Below are 21,433 nucleotides of genomic sequence, written 5' to 3' on the forward strand. Positions count from 1 at the left end.
CCAAGTAATGAGAAACAGAGGCCTACAACTAAGGCTACTTTACCCAGCAAGGTTCTCAATCAAGATAGAAGGCCAAATAAAGAGCTTCCAAGACAAAAGAAGTCTAAAAGAATTTGCTGCCACCAAGCCAGCTCTACAAGAAATACTAAAAGGTCTGCTTTAAGGAAAGGAAGGAAAAGAGACAGACAGAGACAAACATAGGTACAAAAATGGCAATGAATAAGTACCTATCAATAATAACCTTAAACAAAATGGATTAAATGCTCCAATCAAAAGACACAGAATAGCGTCATGGATAAGAAAGTATGACTCACACATATGCTGCCTACAAGAGACCCACCTCAGGACAAAAGACCATCACAGACTAAAAGTGACAGGCTGGAAACAAATTTTCCAAGCAAATGGACAAGAAAAAAAAGCTGGGGTAGCAATTCTCATATCAGACAAAATAGACTTCAAAAAAAGAGCCATAAAGAGTGACCCAGAAGGTCACTTCATAATACTCAAGGGAAGAATCCACCAAAGAATCATATATATTTATGATTAACATCATAAATATATATGCACCCAACATAGAAGCACCAAAATATATAAGGAAAATCTTACAGGAATTCAAGAAAGATATAGAAAGCAACACAATTACAGTGGGGGATTTTAACACCCCACTATCAAAAATGGACAGATCTTCCAAACAAAATATCAACAAAGACATTGTGGCGTTAAATAACACCCTTGATGAAATGGACCGAACTGATATATACAGAGCTCTTCACCCCAAAAAACCTAATACACATTCTTTTCAAATACACATGGAACATTCTCAAAGATAGACCACATGATAGGGCACAAAACAAGCCTCAACAAGTTCAAGAATATTGAAATCATACCAAGCATTTTCTCTGACCATAAGGGACTGAAACTGGAAACCAACCCCAAAGGAAAAAACCCAAAACACCCAAAATCATGGCAACTTAATGGTATGCTATTAAACAATGAATGGGTCAAGAATGAAATTAGGGAAGAAATCAAAACGTTTCTGGAAATAAATGAAACTGATCTCACAACAACCCAAAACTTATGGGATACAACCAAGGCACTCCTGAGAGGGAAGTTTATAGCAATACAGGCCTACCTAAAAAAAAACAGAAACATTTCAAACAAATGACCTTATACTCTACGCCTGCAAGAACTCGAGGAACAACAACAAAAACAGCCCAAAGTAAGTAGAAGAAAGGAAATAACTAAGATCAGAGCAGAACTAAATGACATAGAGACTAAAAGTACAATTCTAAAGATCAATGAATCCAGGAGTTGGTTCTTTGAAAAAATAAACAAAATAGAAAAGCCTTTAAGTAGGCTCATCAAGAAAAGAAGAGAGAGGACACAAATAAACATAATCAGAAATGAAAGAGGAGAGATTACAACTGATACCACAGAAATAGAAAGGATTGTAAGAAATTACTATGCAGAACTGTATGCCAAGAAACTTGAGAACCTAGGGGAAATGGACACATTTCTAGAAAAATATAATCTCCCAAAACTCAATGAAAAAGAAGTATAACACCTGAATAGACCAATAACAGCAAAAGAAATTGAAGCAATAATCAAAAAAACTCCCATCACACAAAAGCCCTGGACCAGATGGGTTCACAGGAGAATTCTACAAAGCATTTAAGGAAGAGCTAACTCCCATTCTTCACAAACTATTCCAAAAAATAAGAAAGGATGGAAAACTCCCAAACTCCTTTTATGAAGCCAGCATCATCCTAATTCCAAAACCAGATAGAGATACAACAAAGAAAGAAAACTTTATGCCAATATCGCTGATGAACATAGACACTAAAATCCTCAACAAAATATTGGCAAATTGCATCCAACGATACATTAATACAATCATACACCATGACCAAGTGGGATTCATCCCAGGGATGCAAGGATGGTTCAACATTCGCAAATCAGTAAATGTAATACATCACATACACAAAAGCAAAGACAAAAACCACATGATCATAGCAATAGACGTGGAAAAAGCTTTCGATAACGTACAACACCCATTTATGATAAAAGCACTCAGCAAAGTGGGAATAGAGGGAACATTCCTCAATATAATAAGGGCCATTTATGAGAGACCTACAGCCAATATCATACTCAATGGGAAAAAACTAAAAGCTTTTCCACTAAGATCAGGAACAAGACAAGGATGTCCACTTTCACCACTTCTATTCAATATAGTATTAGAAATTTTGGCCACAGCGATCAGGTAGGAAAAGGAAATAAAAGGCATCCAAATAGGAAAGGAGGAAACAAAACTGTCACTGTTGCAGATGACATGATAGTGTACATGGAAAATCCTATAGACTCTACCCAAACACTGCTCAAACTAATTAATGAATTTGGCAAAACAGCAGGATACAAAGTCAACATCCAGAAATCAAAGGCATTTTTGTATAAAAACAATGAATCAGCAGAAGCAGAAATCAAGGAAAAAATCCCATTCGATATAGCAAAAAGAAAAATAAAATATCTGGGAATAAGCCTAACTAAGGAGGAAAAAAATCCTGTATGTAGAAAACTACACAGCCCTGAAGAATGAAATCAAGGAAGACAGAAACAAATGGAAATATATACCTTGTTCATGGGTTGGAAGAATTAACATCATCAAAATGTCCATACTACCCAAAGCAATATACAGATTCAATGCAATACCTATTAAAGTACCAATGGCGTATTTCACAGACATAGAACAAACACTTCAAAAATTTATATGGAATCATAAACGAGCCCGAATAGCAGCTGCTCTTTTGAGAAAGAAGAACAAAGTAGGAGGGATCACAATACCTGATATCAAACTGTATTACAAAGCCACTGTAATCAAAACAGCCTGGTAGTGGCATAAAAAAAAGGCACATAGACCAATGGAACAGAACAGAGAGCCCAGAAATCAACCCAACCCTCTACAGTCAATTAATATTCGACAAAGGGGGCAGTAACATAAAATGGAGTAAAGATAGCCTCTTCAGCAAATGGTGTTGGGAGTACTGGACAGCTACGTGCAAAAAAAAATGAAACTTGAGCACCAACTCACACCATACACCAAAATAAATTCAAGGTGGATAAAAGACTTAAATATAAGCCGTGACACCATTAAAGTCCTTGAGGAGAACATTGGCAAGAAAATCTCAGATATTCCATGCAGCAACATTTTTACGGATATGTCCCCTAGAGCAAGAAATATAAAGGAAAGAATAAACAAATGGGATCTCATCAAAATAAAAAGCTTCTGCATGGCTAAAGAAAACAGTATTAAATTAGCAAGACAACCAACTGTATGGGAAAACATATTTGCCAATGATACCTCAGACAAAGGTTTAATCTCCAAAATATATATAGAATTTACAAGACTCCACTCTAAGAAGACACCCAACCCAATTAAAAAATGGGAAAAGACTTGAACAGACACTTCTCTAAAGAGGACATACAGAATATCCAGAGACACATGAAGAGATGCTCAATATCGTTATCTATCAGAGAGATGCAAATTAAAACCACAATGAGATACCACTTTACACCAGTCAGGATGGCTATCATAAACAAAGCAACAAACAACAAATGTTGGAGAGGGTGTGGGGAAAAGGGGTCCTTAGTCCACTGTTGGTGGGATTGCAGACTGGTACAACCATTATGGAAAACAGTATGGAATTTTCTCAGAAAAGTAAAAATCGACCTGCCTTTTGACCCAGCAATTCCACTGCTAGGATTATACCCCAGGAATCCTAAAACATCAATTTCAAAGAACCTATGCACCACAATGTTCATAGCAGCACAATTTACAATAGCCAAGAGTTGGAAGCAACCTAGCTGCCCATCAGTAAACAAATGGATCAAAAAATTGTGGTACATATACGCAATGGAATTCTATGCAGCATAGAGAAAGAAGGAGCTACTACATTTTGCAACAACATGGATGGAACTGGAAAGCATTATGCTGAGTGAAATAGGCCAGGTATTGAAGGACAAATACCATATGATCTCACCTTTGACAGGAAGCTAAAGAATAAAACAAACAAGCAAACAGAATAAAAACAAAGACACTGAAATAGAGAACAAGTGGGCAGCGACCAGAGGGGAGAGTGAAGGGAACTTAAGGGGAAAAGGGGGGAGAGATTTTGAGGAACAAGTATGAAAGACACAGAGATGAGGACTGGGGGGGGGCGTGAATGGGAGGTAGGGGGGAGACCGGGCGGGGGGGTTGGGTGGGATAGGAGAAATAGATTAAAAAAATGTACTTGAAAAGTAACTAAATAAAATTTAATATAAAAAAATAAAAATAAATGCTTTGTAGAATTCTCCTGTGGGGGAAAAAAAGATGCAAAATCATCAGAATCTTTAGGGCAGAGGAGACACCTCATCTTTGAACAACAAAAAAAAACTTAGATAAAATGAAGTTTAATCATAGCCATGGTTTTGGTGTCCAGACTTAGCATAGTACAGAGCTCTGTATTGGGCAGCCACTGAGTAGGTTGTTCTGTGATTTGGCAAGATTTCAATTTCTCAGAGCCTAGCTTTGTCCTGTGCAAAACAGAAAAACAATAAAAATAGGAAGAACACCTGTTTCGAGAGTTATTAGAATCCACTGAGCTCAGGTATATAAAACTCTTTGTGAATGAAAACTACCACCCCCCAAAATTCTAAGCAAATATCCATCAACCAAGTTGGTGTACAGGTGTGAGGACACCCACTGGTAGTATCTGAGTTGAGTGCTGTACGCGTCTGTCCTTTCAGTTCTGCTCCTCTCTCTCAGAGTTCTCTTTGTATATGGCCCAACTAGGATTGCCGCTGTAGGTTTATCCCTTCTTAGACCTTCTTGGCACATTATGCAGAAGACCCTCAAAGTGCAGCCCAGTCTTATCAACTTAGCTCTTGACATTTCAGGTTGCTTGCTTCCAGAGACCTTGGAGTTCTGGAGACCTTGGAGTTGACACAGTTACTTGCCTGTGGAAAGGAACAGCTATGAAGATATTCAGACTCTGCCTGGCAACACTGCACAGCCTTCATTCAAAGAAGAGTTGGCATATGTGCATCACACAAGCATATGGGTGCACCTCAGTCCACCCATAAATATTACCCATGAATTATGCATTCCTGAAAACTGTTTAGCTCCCTACTCTGACAGATATAGAAACAGTAATTTTCATTTCCCTCTATTGTTGGGGAGACCATATTCATGATGCTGCAGAGTAACAAGAAGATAAATTTCACAGATACAGCCCTGGGGAAGATATGCTGTGTGATCCCAAACTCACCTGTGCTTGTGACTCACCTGAGAAGAGACAGTGCCCAGCCAGCAGCAAGGAACTGTGAAGTGACACCTCAGAGCCTCTGACATGCAGATCTGGGGTAGACAGATGCTATGTAGACAGTGTGTCACCCACTTCTATCATTAAGCCCTCTACAAAAGGTCCTTGTTTGTGATTTGAGTGAGCCCATCAGAATTTGTATGTTTTCTCCAAGTTAACTAGACAAAATGGGTTCTAAGAGGAAACTTCTGTCATTTCACTGAAGCACTACCACTGTCTGTACACTGATTAGAGGCTCTGGTTGGCATTTTATATGCATTTTCATTAAAAATAGAAAAGGACATTGTCACTACCTGTGGGCTTCATCTGTGTCTATCTGCATAGGAACATCAGGGGAGGCATGAGGGTGCATTGCTGTGGTGGTGCTAGTGTCAATGGCACCCACATAGGTGTTAGCTCACTCGGGGCACCCACCTGAGTGTTGGTCTGGTACTTCAGGTGACCACCTGCCTCTGAAGCCACCTGACGAAGTGGCCAGCATGCACTGCAATGTGGTCCTGAATATCTCCAGCCTGTAACAGGATGGAACATGTTTAAAAATTTCCTGCAACTGACAAAAGCTGGAGTTAAATGTGAGTCCATTTCTGGATAAAATAAGTTCATAGAATGGCCTTAGTTTGGGATGAGTCATCATGCATATGCCATGTACTGGTGAGAGAAGATTTGTAGTGGGGGCCCAGCAAGTGGGATAACTAATGAGAATAAAATCATTCTCTATCTGTACATGTAGGGGTGGAAGCACATTCACATGACAGTGCTTTAGCATCCTAGAGCTCTGGTGTGCCTTCTGTGAGATAGTTTGGTCATTGTAATCATTGGAACTGCTTTTTAAAAATCACTCTGCCTCAGAATAGAGTGGAATCCACAAGAGTGTGTGCCTTCTGAGATTACCCAGTTCTATCTTCTGCAGAGCAGACCTTTACCCCCACCATCCAGGCCTCCATCTCAAAAATTTGTGAAGTAATTGTCTTCTGTACGACTTTATTTCTGTGAAATGACCCAATAGACTTGTACCCAGGATTTTTCTCTTCCTGTTCTTGCCAGGGGTTCCCTCAGCTGGGGGCTTCCTTTTGAGGAGAGGTACTTGCAGGCATAATAACAACAACCTTCCTGGAGGCTTCTACTTATGCCAGGCTCCGCCTCCAAATTCAGAGGTCATCATAGATTGATTCCTTTATTAATACTTCTGTTCCATCCCCATCTGTTCTTTTTGCAGAGCAACTACTCCAGTGATACAGAGAGTGAGGACAACTTTCTCATGATGCCCCCACAGGACCACTTGGGCCTCAGCGTCTTCTCCATGCTCTGCTGCTTCTGGCCTTTGGGCATTGCAGCCTTCTACCTGTCCCATGAGGCAAGTCCACACACACACAGAGCATACCAGGCTAATAGGGAGGAAAGAGCCCAAGAAGATGTTCAACTCATGTCAGCAGAGGGGTTTTTACTTTATGGTTAAAGTAAGGCCCAGGGTAGTTAGTGTACCACAGGTAGGTCAAGGCCATCTCACCTCAGTGTCATCATAGGATTTCCCTGTGGCTGCTGAGGCAAGGTGGGAAGTCCTCAGAAAAAAAAAAAAAGGCTGAGTGACGGAAACAGGTGTTCACTGGGGAAAAGCAGGTAAGTTGAGGATTTTGGCCTTCAAACAGGCACTTGGGCAGAAACAGTGGTATTGACCCATAGAGACTAGAAAGCTCTGTGCCCAGGGTGGAAATATCTAACTTACTAAGAGTGGAATAAAGGGGGTTTCATTTTCTTTGTAAAATATTCATTCATATCAAATAGATTCTAGTTGCACAGCAGCCTAAATTAACATTCTCCTAGATTAAATGGTTTGTCATGATGGTGATCATGCCCTCCTTTGTACAGTGTGAGGACGTCTAAAGGTATAGTTTCCAAACCTTTTTTTCACTGAAAATCATCATCCTCATTACGCCTTCATGGAACCTAGGTTAAAATATTTTTTCTAACAAAAGAAGAGTATTCTTTCAAAAATAACCTATATTCTCATTTTTAGTAATCAACAAAAGACATTTATACTTGCTATTTAAAGCATGAGGTTTTGGCAACATCATCCCAGCCCAACAGATAGATAGACTGCTTCATGGGTTGGCCAGGGAAAGCAAGACACTGCACTCATGGCTCTTTGAACTTCCTTCAGCACTAGAACTTCCTCTCCAGCTTCGAGGGCTCTGGGAATGAGGATACAAAAAACTTACTCTAGCACGTCTTTTGTTTGAAACATTAAAATCTCTTGATTTGAAAACAGATTCCTTGGCCAAGCTCAGCAGTGACCTGTCACTGCTTCTTGCTGGTTTCAGTATTGATTCAGTTCTTTTTTACTGGTAACAAGAGTCCTAGTATGCCCTTTTCTCTTTCACCTGCCTCCCCTTTCCTGACACCATGCAGGGGAGAGCAGTGGACATACTCGTGGTGATATACCTGAGGCCAGGTGCTTCTTGGCATGGACACTCCAGAGGCCCTTCAAGGCAAGGGTTAAAGAGCCAAAAGATAAGGTAGAGCCCTTCTCAGCACTGCTCTGTGGTCCTGGCTCTGGAAGATAATGAATGTGGGGAGGGGTGATGGATAAGTCCTGCACTGCTCAGGTTGGGCTGAACAGTTGTTCCATGCCCATTGAATGACTGGAGGCTCTACTTGAATGTCTTGTGTAAGTTTGTCCTATAAATGCCAAAGACCCCCTTATTTAGAGGCACAAGCATGGATGGGAAAGAAAGACTCCCTGGTTTGATAGGGGTCTGGGTAGCTGTGGGTGGAGCAAGATCTGGGGGTGTCTTGGCCCCATGGAGAGATTGTGGCTACTGTGAATGCTGGGGTCTGGCATACAGAGTGGGACCTGGAGAAAGGCTTATGGACAGACATGCTTCATATGAAGAACAGGCTCACCCACCTTTGTGTACACTACACCCAAAACTTGAGTGAAGATGCTACATGTTGACAAGAGTAGTTTCACTATGAAAGGGAAGGTCAGGATGGAGACAAGAGAAATAGCTTCTCACAAATTGTGGGCAGTCCTGGCTTTTCCCAGGAGCTGAACATGGGAGGTCAACCCTCTCTCCTTCATTCCAGTCCTGCCACATGATGAGGTAAAAGAGGGCAGATAACTCCCAGCCTCCTGGATCTGATTCTACTGAGGAAAGTCATTATCTGATCTCCAGCAGGAAGGCATCATTGACATCAGAACTTTGATTGTCAGTTTTCTTAGTGTGATTGATTATTTTTATATCAGATTCCACTAAGACACTTGTTACCCGTTCCAGGAGATGAAAGTAAATATTGTATAAATGCATCAGTGAGTGAGCCCTGGATAACTGGGGAAGGCACAGGGAAAGTTTGCTTATGAGGCCAGAGAGAAGGCTGTCCCTTTTATTGACAGTTTCACATGTCCCAGGGTGAAGCCCCTATCTCCAGAGAAAATTGTGCATAGCTTATTTTTCTAAATGATTGTAGTTATAATAAAATTCAAGGCCACAATTCCAGAAGCTAGCATTAAAAGTCTGATTCTCAAAAAGTAATTTTATTCATCTCATGAAAAGAACCTCTTAGACTTGGGCCTGGCAAGTCATGCCATTTCATACCTTTGGTGATAAAGAGGATTGTGATTATTTGTTCAAGAGTAAATGTGAAATGCAGTTTCTGTGGAGGCTTCTGGTCATATTTCTCAGAGGTGAAGGCTGGAGTATAGAGTGTGATTTCACTCTCGGAATAGGAATAGGGGCCCCAGGGGCCCTGTCTCTCAAAGCTTTCTTTTATTGTACTGCAAGGATGGATTTCCCTTTAGCACAGAATAAATCTCTGGAGGTGAGTGCACTTCACAGGGTCTATATCAAAATCTTTGCACATGAGGACTTCCAAGCTGAGACCAGGCCCATGCATCTCTCTCTTTGCTGCTGTCCACAGCTGTGTATTTCTTGGCTCTGCTGCAGAACAGAAGGCAACCACCCATGGCACACAGGCTTCAGCACTGTCACAAGGCTGTGAGGCATGCTGTTTGTGCCTCTACAGCCTGACTGCTGACATAACATATTCAGCAAGAATGTGAGAGTAACAGACAACTGCCAAAGAGCAAGTGTACAAGTGCAATAGGAACAGACACTCTGAGAGTCAGTACACTAAATTAAATCAGTGCTTTTCTGGGCAAGGCCATCTGGGAGTTCTATCCCAGCCATTGACAAGAGGAAAGACCACAGCCAGCTCTATTCTATCATTCTTTGCAGTTGCTGCCAATACTTCTTGTTTCCCAGAGTTTCTGGAGTCTGGAGTGGTGATGTCAGAATAGAGAAAACAGCATATCGATGAATCCAAGACTCCCCAAGTTCCATATGCTGTTTACAAGGAAATCTGACATCAGTATAAAATTGTTTTTTTTTTTTTATCACAGATCATATTCCACTGTAGTCACTGACAATTAGACTGTGTCTGCACTTTGTCAAAATAACCATTTAGTGAGGTGTAAGGACATTTTAGGAAAGCAAAACAAATTATATCAGTGGTTGTGTGATATGGGTCAGTGTGACACAAATTAATAGATTTTATGGACTTACAAAGCCCAAGATATTGAGACTTCTGACCAAGATGGAGGCATATGTTGATATACTTAGCCTCCTCACACAACGAAAAGAAGGACAACATGAATTTAAAAACAAAAAATTAACAGAACTGCCAGAAAAACAAACTTTATCAAAGTCCAACAAACAAGGAGTTAAAGAAGAAACATTCATACAGACCGGTAGAAGGGGCGGAGACAGGCTGGCAAGGCAGAGAAGACAAGGGGCAACTGGTGGATGTGGCAGTCCCACATTTGTGTGTGGATAAACCAGGAGGAACAAATAGAGAGCAAAAAAAGCTACACAATCCAGGGTTCAAGCACAAGGAAATAAAGCCTCAAAACCTCTGGCTGTAAAAACTTGGAGTGGCAGCAGCAACTGCCAGCCTCACAGGAGAGTCTGTTGGAGAGACCCACAGAGTCCTAGAATGTACAGTACCAAAACTGTACATTGGGAATCAGTACCAGAAGGCTGAAGTTTTTATGAGGGTAGGAGGGGAAGTGACTGAAAGCCAGCCGAGAGCCAAGCAAATGGCATTGTTCTCTTTCAGACCTCTTCCCCATATACAGAGCCACAAGCAGAGAACTGTGTTGCCTTGCCTGACAAACACCTAAGGCTGCACCCCCTATAATGTAACAGGCTCACCAAGACAAAAAAATATATATGGCCCAGATGAAAAAACTGACCAAAACTCCAAAAATAGAACTAAGCAATGAAGACATAGCCAACCTGTCAGATGCAGAATTCAAAACCCTAGTAATCAGGATGCTCACAGAATTGGTTGAATATGGTCACAAAATAGAGGAAAAAGTGAAGGTTATGCAAAGTGAAATAAAGAAAAATATACAAGGAACCAACAGTGAAGGGAAGAAAAATGGGACTCAAATCAATTATTTGGAGCAGAAAGGAAGAAATAAACATTCAATCAGAACAGAATGAAGAAACAAGAATTAAAAAAAAAATTAGGAGAGGCTTAGGAACATACAGGACAACTTTAAATGTCCCAACATCCAAATCATAGAGGTGCCACAAGGAGAAGAAGAAAATTAAGAAATTGAAAATTTATTTGAAAAAATAATGAAGGAGAACTTCCCCAGTCTGGCAAAAGAAATAAACATCCTGGAAGTCCAGGAAGCTCAGAGCCCCAAAGAATTTGGACCCAAGGAAGCACACACCAAGGCACATTATAATTACATTACCTAACATTAAAGATAAGGAGAAAATCTTAAAAGCAGCAAGAGAAAAGGACACAGTTACCTACAAAGGAGTTCCCATAAGACTATCAGTTCATTTCTCAAAGAAACTTTACAGTCAAGAAGGAGATGGAAAGAAGTATTCAAAGTCATGAAAGGCAAGGACCTACATCCAAGATTACTCTATCCAGCAAAGCTATCATTTAGAATGGAGGGGAAGATAAAGTGCTTCCCAGACAAGGTCAAGTTAAAGAAGTTCATCATCACCAAGCCCTTATTATTTTATGAAATGTTAAAGGGACTTATCTAAAAGAAAAGAAGATAAAAACAATGTATAGTAAAATGACAGCAAACTGACAACTATCAACAGCTGAACCTTAAAAAAACTAAATATCTAGAACAAGAACAGAATCACAGAAATGGAGATCACGTGGAGGTTTATCACTGGAAAGTGGGGAGGGGGAGAATGGAGGGAAAGGTACTAGGAATAAGAAGCATAACTGGTATGTACAAAATAGACAGGGGAGGTTAAGAATACTACAGAAAATGGAGAAGCTAAAGAACTTATATGTAGGATCCATGGACTTGAACTAAGAAGAAGAAATGCTGGTGTGTGGGGATATGCAGGATAGAATGGGAATAAAGGGGAGAAAAAAAGAGAATGAGTATAATAGAGCAATCAATAAAATATTTTTTTAAATCAGGCTTTTTATTATTATTGTTATTGTTGTTGTTCTGTCCTATTGAGCCCAGGTCTGTAGGCAACTTATTCATGCCTCAGTGTCCTGATTCATAAAATGGTGTTAAATAAAGTATGGCATGAAGCTAAGCAGGTATTAGGGAAGTGAAGTTAGAGAGGAAGTCCCCACAAGTACCTGGAAAAGCAGCAGATGCTGAAAACACTCTCCTGGAAATACAAATTGTCAGTACACATATGAGGCCCTAGATGAAGAGACACCTAGATGATGAGACTTGGGATGTGCTCTAAAATGAATTTGATTATTTGAAAAAGGTGTAATACTAGTAACAGTAGTAATAAAAGTATTTGTAAAGTGGGTAAAATACTTGAATCTTTATCTACTAGGCACTGGTCCCATATTAAATACTGGGTAACTGCTGCTCAGGGTGTGGTGCTGACCAACAGCATTAACACCTCTAGCACTATTAGAAATGCATTTTGGCCCCACCGCAGATCAGCTCAATCAGAGTCTTTGCAAGTGGAGCCCAGAAACATTCATTTTAATAAGCTCTCCCTCTTGTCTTCAGTTTGAGTAGTGCTGATGTTCATGAATGATCTCATAGCAAGTCTGTGATATGGCACCACCATAATATCATTTTGTGGCCATGTAATCATGGTTCAGTTAGGTTGGGTGGTGTACTAAGGCCAGACAGAGCTGGCTGACAATGCGCTGGGACTGGCAAGGCAGCCTGACTCAGCCATCTCTAGAAAAGGCAGCTGGTTGGGCCTCACTATGATGAAGGACTCAGCATGGAGGCCTATGGAGGAGTGTGAGTGCAGCATTTGTCCACATCATTTCATTCCAATAGCATTAATTGTTTAATCCAGCTCCCAATGCAAGCAAACTTCATAAACTGCTTTATTTTTAAAAAAAAGTGTTAAAAGATGGAGGCATAGGTAGACACACTGTGCCTCCTCACACAACCAAAGAAGGAAAACAACAAATTTAAAAACAAAAAGCAACCAGAACTGACAGAAAATCGAACTGTGTGGAAGTCTGACAACCAAGGAGATAAAGAAGAAACATTCATCCAGACTGGTAGAAGGAGAGAGACAGGCAGCTGGGCAGAGAGAACTCACAGCAAGGCAGGTGCTGGTGGGCCGGGCAAGGCAATTGAATGAGGACTGGGTGGTCTCACATTTGCATGAAGATAAACTGGGAAGAGCAACTGGGGAATGAGATAGACCATGCAACTCAGGGTTCCAGCAGCGGGAAATAAAGCCTCAAACCTCTGATTAAAAACACCTGTGGGGATTGAGGCATTAGAGAGAGAAACTCCCAGCCTCACAGGAAGGTTCATTGGAGAAACCTGCAGGGTCCTAGAATGGACATAAGCCCACCCATTTGGGAATCAGCACCAGAGAGGCCCAGTTTGATTGTGGGTAGTGGGGGAAGTGACTGAAAACTGGCAGAGCGTGAAGCAAGCACCATTGTTCCCTCTCAATCCCTCCTCCACAAACAGCATTACAATGCAGTTGCCCCACCCTGGTAAACTTCTAAGGTTCTAACTCTTACTACACAACCGGTGTCCTGAGACAAAAACAAAATGGCCCATTTTTGGAAGATGGCAGCGAGGTAGGAGGGAGCAGATTCCACTTCCCCCTACACATGGGAGAAAAACCTAGCCAATCTATGGAGGAACAGAGCAAACAACAAACAGTACCCTGACGTAGATCCTGACTGCTGAGGTCTGCAGCGTTATGGATGAGATGAGACAAATTCACATGGACTACCAAATCTTGTGGAAGAAAAGTGATGGGGTGGCCACTCCCTCAAAGGAAGAGTGCCTCAGAGTGCCTCAGCCACTCTCTCCAAAGGAGAGCACCTCGAACCTGCCTTGACAAGCTTTTATTGGGTTCCATTTACAGAGGAATACAAGGTATATATGTAAAGCTCATCAATCATTGTCAGGCAGAAAAGATTAAACAGTAGATAACATTAAAAGAACTCTGAGGTCTTATTCTGAGTCAGGGTCAGATAACTAAAAGGCCATAAAACTTCGGAGAACAAACTCACTTACTGCTTGGACCCTTATCATTTAAATTTAGGGTATTATCAAAGTAGGTTTCCTAGAATTTTATAGATTCTTTCTTAGGCCTAATCTCCCTAGAGAACCTGTCCTTTCCAGCATTCAGGGGGGCCAACCCACCCTCCAGCATTGTTTCAGGCTTAAGTCAGTCAGAGGAACTAAGGCAGCCAAGAGATTAGAAGACCTCTTGCAGGCAGAATTAAGACTCAGGCTATGTCAAAGCCGAGGGGCAAGGGTCCATCACCTCCTTCTTCTGCAGACCCGAAATTCTTCCCTGAGGGCCCCTTTGTGACCATGCCTGTCTTAGGTTGTCCCTCTTTTGAGAAATCTTACCCATAACTGGCTAACCAGTTATCTTCCCTGAGCCAAGCAGGATGAGGAGAAACGGGACAGAGGTGGTGTACCTACAAGGAAGATAAAATTTGTCTCCTAAGTACTGATGGTCCCAATGTCCTTTATTCAGCCTTAGCCACAGGGGATTACAGATTCTGAAACAAGGCAGGATAGTTCCCAACACTACCTCAGTGTATATGAAGATAGTCCAAAAATGTTAGGGGACATTGAAAACCCAGACAACTAAGTGGAAGCAGTGAACACCAGGATACCTGCTGGAAGAGGAAACTGACCAAAAAAAGGAAACACCAACACATAAAAACAGAAGAAGGTGAAGGAGGGAGTGGAAGCCACACTAATCTCAATCCAAGACCTATCTAGAAATACAACTAAATGATGGAGAAATTACCCAAAACGAACAACTGAACAAGAGAAAGAGAGATTCCTCAAAACCTTGTATAAACAGAAGAACCACCTGCAACACAACCTATCCTCACCAGCACAACAAAATACAATAAGTGATGGAAAGAGTCACCCTCAGTTAACCACCTGTTGGGAAGTACCCACCAAAAAAAGACCCAACAACAATCAACCCCCCAAAAAAACACAGAGCCAACTTAAATGACACCCCAAGACCAGTGAGCTTGGGAGATCAAGGACACAGCACGACTGAATATCACTGGCCTTCTACAATAGAAGTTCACACCATAAACCCAGGAAGTCAGAACAGATCAACATAAGAAGCAGAGGCTAACAAGAAGAGTTGTACAAACAATGGGAAGACAATCCCCAAATGGAAGGAAAGAAGGAAACCTTAGAAAGAATGCTAAAGAAAATAGAGGAAACTCAACTATCAGATATTGAGGTGAAAGCAATGGTAATCAGGAAGGTCAATGAGCTGACAGAAAATTACCATAAACTAGGGGAAATTACAATGAACTCATTGCAAACTATATCAACATAAAAAACATAGAAACTATGAACAAAGCCCAAGAAGAAATGAAGAGTACAATTTCTGAACTGTAGAAGAACACAGCAGAAAAAATCAAAATCAAGATTGATGAAGCATAAGATCAGATCAGTGAGCTGGAGGACAAGATAGGAAAAAAACACACAGAAAGAGCAAGAATAAGAAAACACTCTCAGAAACAATGAAGAGGGATTAAGGGAAATGCAGGACAATATGAAATGTAATACTATACATATAATAGGGATACCAGGAAAAGAAGAAGGAGAACAAGGGATAGAAACCCTCTTTGAAAAAGTAATGATGAAAAACTTCCCTAATTTGATGAGAGAAAATAAAATGTCACGCTAATCCAGGAAACACAGGGAGTCCCAATCACGAAGTATCCAAAGAGGCCCACTTCAAAAAGCATCATATTAAAATGGCAAAATTCCAAAACAAAGTGAGAATCTTACAGGCAGCAATGGAGAAACAGGAATAACATAAAGTAGAAATCCTCCAAGCCAGAAGAGAATGGCAAGAAATATTTGAAGTAATGACAACCAGAGGCCTGCAACCAAGATTACTTTATCCAGAAAGGCTCTCAGTCAAGATAGAATGATAAATAAAGACCTTCTCAGACAAAAGAAGTCTAAAACAATACACGTACTCCAAACCAGCTCTTCAAGAGATGCTAAAGAGACTGCTTTAAGGGAAGAAAGAAAAAGAGAGAGAGAGGAACACATGTAAGAAAATGTCAATGAATAAGTACCTATCAATAATAACCTTAAATGTAAATGAATTAAATGCTCCCATCAAAAGACATAGAAGAGCTAAATGAATAAAAAAGCATGACCCACACTTATGCTGCCTATAAGAAATGCACCTCAGGGCAAAAGACCTACACAGACTGAAAATAAAGGTATGGAAACAAATGTTCCAAGCAAACAGACAGGAAAAAAAAAGCCAGCGTGGCAATACTCATATCTGACAAAATAGACTTCAAAAAAGGGGCCATAAAGAGAGACCCAGAAGGTCACTTCATAAAACTCAAGGGAAGAATACACCAAGAAGATATAAATATTGTAAGTATATATGCACCCAACATAGGATCACCCAAATACATAAAGAAAATTTTGGAGGACTTTCAGAAAGATATTGAAAGCAACACAATTATAGTAGTAGATTTTAACACCACACTGTCAAAAATGAACAGATCTTCCAAACAAAATATCAACAAAGATATTGTGGCATTGAACAATGCCCTAGATGAAATGGACTTAACTGATATATATATATATATATATATATATATATATATATATATATATATATATATATATATATAGAGAGAGAGAGAGAGAGAGAGAGAGAGAGAGAGAGCCCTTCATCCCAAAGAAGATAAATACACATTCTTCTCAAATGTACATGGAATATGTTCAAAGAAAGACCACATGATAGGACACAGAACAAGCCTCAATAAACTCAAGACAATTAGAAACATATCAAGCATTATGTCAGAGCACAAGGGACTGAAACTAGAAACCAACCCCAAGAAAAATAAAACCGAACACTCAAACTCATGGAGATTGAATAGCATGCTATTAAACAATGAATAGGTCAAGAATGAGAATAGAAAAGAAATCAAAATTTTCTGGAAATAAATGGAAATGAACTCAAAACAACCCAAAATATATGGGACACAACTAATGCAGTCCTGAGAGAGAAGTTCATAGCCATACAGGCCTACATAAGAAAGATAAAAACACGTCAAACAGACAACCTAACCTTACACCTACAAGAACTCAGGAACAACAACAAAGACAGTCCAGAGTAAGTAGAAGGAAGAGAATAACCAACATTAGAGCAGAATTAAATGCCATAGAGACTAAAAGCACACTTCTAAAAATCAATGAATCCAGGAACTGGTTTTTGAAAAGATAAACAAAATCAACAAGCCTTTAAGCAGGCTCATCAAGAAAAAGAGAGAGAGAACACAAATAAACACGATCAGAAATGAAAGAGGAGAGATTACAACTGACACTACAGAAATACAAAAGATTGTAAGAATTACTACGAAGAACTGTTTGCCAAGAAATTTGAAAACCTAGGTGAAATCAATAAATTTCTAGAAAGCTATAACCTTCTAAAATCCAATGTAGAAGAAGCAGAAAGCCTGAATAGACCAATTACAGTAGATGAAATTGAAGCAGTAATCAGAAAATTCCGGACACAAAAAAACCCTGGACCAGATGGTTTCACAAGAGAATTCTACAAAGTATTTAAGGAAGCACTAACCCCTATCCTTCACAGATTATTCCAAAAAAACCCAAGAAGATGGAAGACTCCTAAACTTTTTTTTATGAGGCCAGCATCATCCTAATCCCAAAACCAGATAAAGACACAACAAAGAAAGAAAACTTCAGGCCAATATTGCTGATGAAGATAGATGCTAAATCCTCAACAAAATATTGGCAAACCTCATTCAACAATACATTAAAAAGGTCATACACCATGATGAGGTGGGATTCATCCCAGGAATGAATGGTACCAAGGATGGTACAATATTTGCAAATCAGTAAATGTGGTATATCACATAAACAAAAGCAAAGACAAAAATCACATGATTATATCAATAGATGTAAAAAAAAACATTTTAAAAGGTACTGTTACAGAAAACAACTCAGCTGCTTTAAGATGTACGAAGTGGAACTTTATTTTATGCTCGCAGACTCAGTGGAGTCAATCTCCAAATTCTGGGCACTCAGCAGTGGGGGAGCAGTTATTTTTATAGAGCAATGGAGGGCCCATCCTTCAGACCCTTACTTTAGGGGTGAAAGGAGGAGGCAGTTACAGAAGTAGAAAGCAGAGCATTGTCTCTGGTTGTAGACGATAAATAGTCCAGAGAAGCCAAAAAAGGCTTTTGGCCTCTTTGGGCCAAAACAAGCCACCAGGCTGCAAAAACAACTGGGCTGTAAAAACAAATCACTCTTTAGTCACTGGGTTGTGTCTTAAAATAGCTATTAATTTCTCTCAACATTCTGTCCTTTGATGCTTGACAGCATTGTTAGTTGGTCTAGCATTATTATAAGGCTGGCCTATAAATCTTGGGGTATCTTCTGATAATGATGTCTGTGGAGGGACAGAATCTTGGCAGTTGTTTAAGTCACTGTGGCCTCTAGACTCTGGACTATGGTTTGTAGTATACAGCGGCCAAAACTCAGGCCTAAGGAAATGATTATTAGGGGTCCCAAGAAGGGGAGCAACCACTGGAGCCAGGCTTGAGGGTTTATTCTCTAGTTCTCTAATTCTAACTTTCTGTTTCTTTGGTGTGGCAGTTTTTATTCTCTCTGATTTAAAAAAAAATTGTTATGATCTTTGACTGGTTTATATAGTAGTAATATTTTTTTCTTAGGAACATATAGGTCTCTTTTTCTTGGATTCAGAGTACTCATGAGGTTTTTTCTTTATCATTATTTCCTTTCTGTGATTTATTATTAGGGAGGGTTTTTTTATGGAATCATATACAGGACAATGGACAAAGGTCACATCTTTTTATAACTATTTTTGGCTGGACATGGACATCGTTCTACTTACCCTTGGGTCAGGGGTACCCTGAAAGATGAGGGGGGTGCAGCACAGAGGGAGCCTTCCTGCAAGGGGAAGGACATTACAGGTTCCTGGTCAGTTGGCTGTCACCAGGAAGTTGAAGGCTTGGTCTCCAAAGGCTGGTGTTACTGGACCATTGGCCTTCTGGTCAGGTCATATTCTGGAGGTAACAGATTAGGCAAGAAATTGGAAGCATAATTAAATCATAACTATTAAATGAAAAAGGCAGGGACTTCAGTAAAAAAAAATGGCTTATCTGGAGGAAGGTATACAAGGCATGCTACACCTGTCTAAGACTCTTGCGGTCCAGTATATTTTACTTGGGCTGAGGGGAATACATTAGGATTTCCCTCCTTTCAGATTTCTGAGCCCTTTCTGTCCAAGCCATCAAGACAGAAAAGGGAAAATTAGTTGTAAAGTGAAGCCCACAGACCACTCCAACACTTTATCAACTGAACTATTTAGTTCAATCAAACCATTGAGTCTCAGGGGAACGATGATGAAGATGGGCTCCTTAAGTGAGGTCTATATTGTAACTAATCATCTATAGACATAGGCAGGTTATAGGCATACACCCTATGAAAATGGAACACACAGGTTAATTCACATAATAATCCCCAAACCAGTTGCTGTGCCTGTGAGATTGTCTTTTGGGATGACATTTTATTGTAAGGTCCTTCTTGCAATGATATTTAACAGTGGCAATTTGACAGGTCTTTTGCACCTGTAAATTGTACATCTTTAGTGACATTATAAACCTGGTTTTAACTTTTAAATGAAAATAAGCTCTTAAGACAGCTGTGCCATTCTGATGCCTAATACTGAGTATAGTGATTTTTTTAACTGTAATTTCTTCTTTAAGATTATTCTTATTGTTATTATAGGGACTATTTTGGGTCTCGCTTTTTTTTCTTTTTTTTCTTTTATTTAGTTATTATTCAAGTACAGTTTTTTTTGTCTATTTCTCCCAACCCAGCCTCCCCTGCCCCTTGCTCCCCACCTCCCTCCCATTTCCACCCCTCTTAGTTCTCATCCCTGTATCCTTCCTATTTGTTCCTCCAAATCCCCCCCCCCTTTTTCCCCTTAACTTCCCTTCCCTCTCCCCTCTGGTCGCTGTCCCCTTGTTCTCTGTTTCAGTGTCTTTTTTTTTCCTGCTGCTTGTTTGTTTTGTTGTTTAGCTTCCTCTTAAAGGTGAGATCATATGGTATTTGTCTTTCAACACCTGGCCTATTTCACTCAGCATAATGCTTTCCAGTTCCATCCATGTTGTTGCAAAGGGTAGTAGCTCCTTCTTTCTCTCTGCCACATAGAATTCCATTGTGTATATGTACAACAATTTTTGGATCCATTCATTTAATGATGGGCACCTAGGTTGCTTCCAACTCTTGGCTATTGTAAATTGTGCTGCTATGAACATTGGGGTGCATAGGTTCATTGATATTGATGTTTTAGGGTTCTTAGGATATAATCCTAGCAGTGCAATTGTTGGGTCAAAAGGCAGGTCGATTTTTATTTTTCTGAGAAAATTCCATACTGTTTTCCATAATGGTTGTACCAGTCTGCAATCCCACCAACAGTGAACTAAAAACCCTTTTCTCCACAACCTCTCCAACATTTGTTGTTTGTTGCTTTGTTTATGATAGCCATTCTGACTGGTGTAAAGTGAGATTTCATTGTGGTTTTAATTTGCATCTCTCTGATAGCTAATGATATTGAGCATCTCTTCATGTGTCTCTGGATGTTCTGTATGTCCTCCTTGGAGAAGTGTCTGTTCAAGTCTTTTTTCCCATTTTTTAATTGGGTTGAAAAAGGGGGCAGTAACATAAAATGGAGTAAAGATAGCCTCTTCAACAAATGTTGCTGGGAGAACTAGACAGCTACGTGCAAAAAAATGAAACGAGCACCAACTTACACCATATACCAAAATAAATTCAAGATGGATAAAAGACTTAAATATAAGCTGTGACACCATTAAAGTCCTAGAGAAGAACATTGGCAAGAAAATCTCAGATATTTCACGCAGCAACTTTTTTACTGATATGTCCCCTAGAGCAAGGAATAGAAAGGAAAGAATAAACAAATGGGATCTTATCAAAATAAAAAGCTTCTGTGTGGCTGAAGAAAACAGTATTAAATTAGCAAGACAACCAACTGTATGGGAAAACATATTTGCCAATGATGCCTCAGACAAAGGTTTATTCGCTTTTTATTTTGACTGTTCATTTGTATAAACACACCAAGAGCAGCCTAGGTTACTTATGATCTTTAAGTCTGCTTTGTTAGAACTCACACAGGGAACCTTAAGATTGACTTTTCAGTCCACCCCTTGGGGCACAGAAGCAGAGCCACACACCTACCATCTGGCTTCACCTGTACCAGTTATTTCACTCAAATTCTTGAGCCTCTATTGTGCCTACAGGTTCCTTTTTAGCTGTCTTTCAGGAAAGCAACCTTTGTTCCTTCCCTGGAAAGCCTGGCTGGAACCACACAACCAACCAAAGTACCAAACTTTTCTTATGGGCTTTTGCTAGTTTCACAGGTCAATCCCAGTTCTTCTGAGCTTTCTGGTAATGAGCAGAACCCATACATGCTTCCTTCAGGCATTACATTCCAGTCAAAGTCCTGGCTAACAAAATCACTATTAACGACTGGTCTTACTGGTTT

At 40.0% G+C, this 21,433-nt stretch overlaps 1 protein-coding gene across 3 annotated transcripts in view; it reads left to right on the plus strand.

The window, feature by feature from the left end:
• The window catches only part of SYNDIG1 (synapse differentiation inducing 1), a 285,643-nt gene that overhangs the window by 176,162 nt on the left and 88,048 nt on the right, over positions 1–21,433 (plus strand). For all 3 annotated transcript variants that reach the window (XM_053667201.1, XM_053667203.1, XM_053667210.1), the window contains one exon: positions 6,574–6,711. In XM_053667201.1, the coding sequence (XP_053523176.1) occupies positions 6,574–6,711 (138 nt within the window). The remainder of the gene's footprint in view (positions 1–6,573; positions 6,712–21,433) is intronic.

The sequence above is a fragment of the Artibeus jamaicensis genome, unplaced genomic scaffold, assembly GCF_021234435.1.
Source record: "Artibeus jamaicensis isolate MK-2021 breed Jamaican fruit bat unplaced genomic scaffold, CSHL_Jam_final contig_135, whole genome shotgun sequence".
Lineage (NCBI taxonomy): Eukaryota > Metazoa > Chordata > Mammalia > Chiroptera > Phyllostomidae > Artibeus > Artibeus jamaicensis.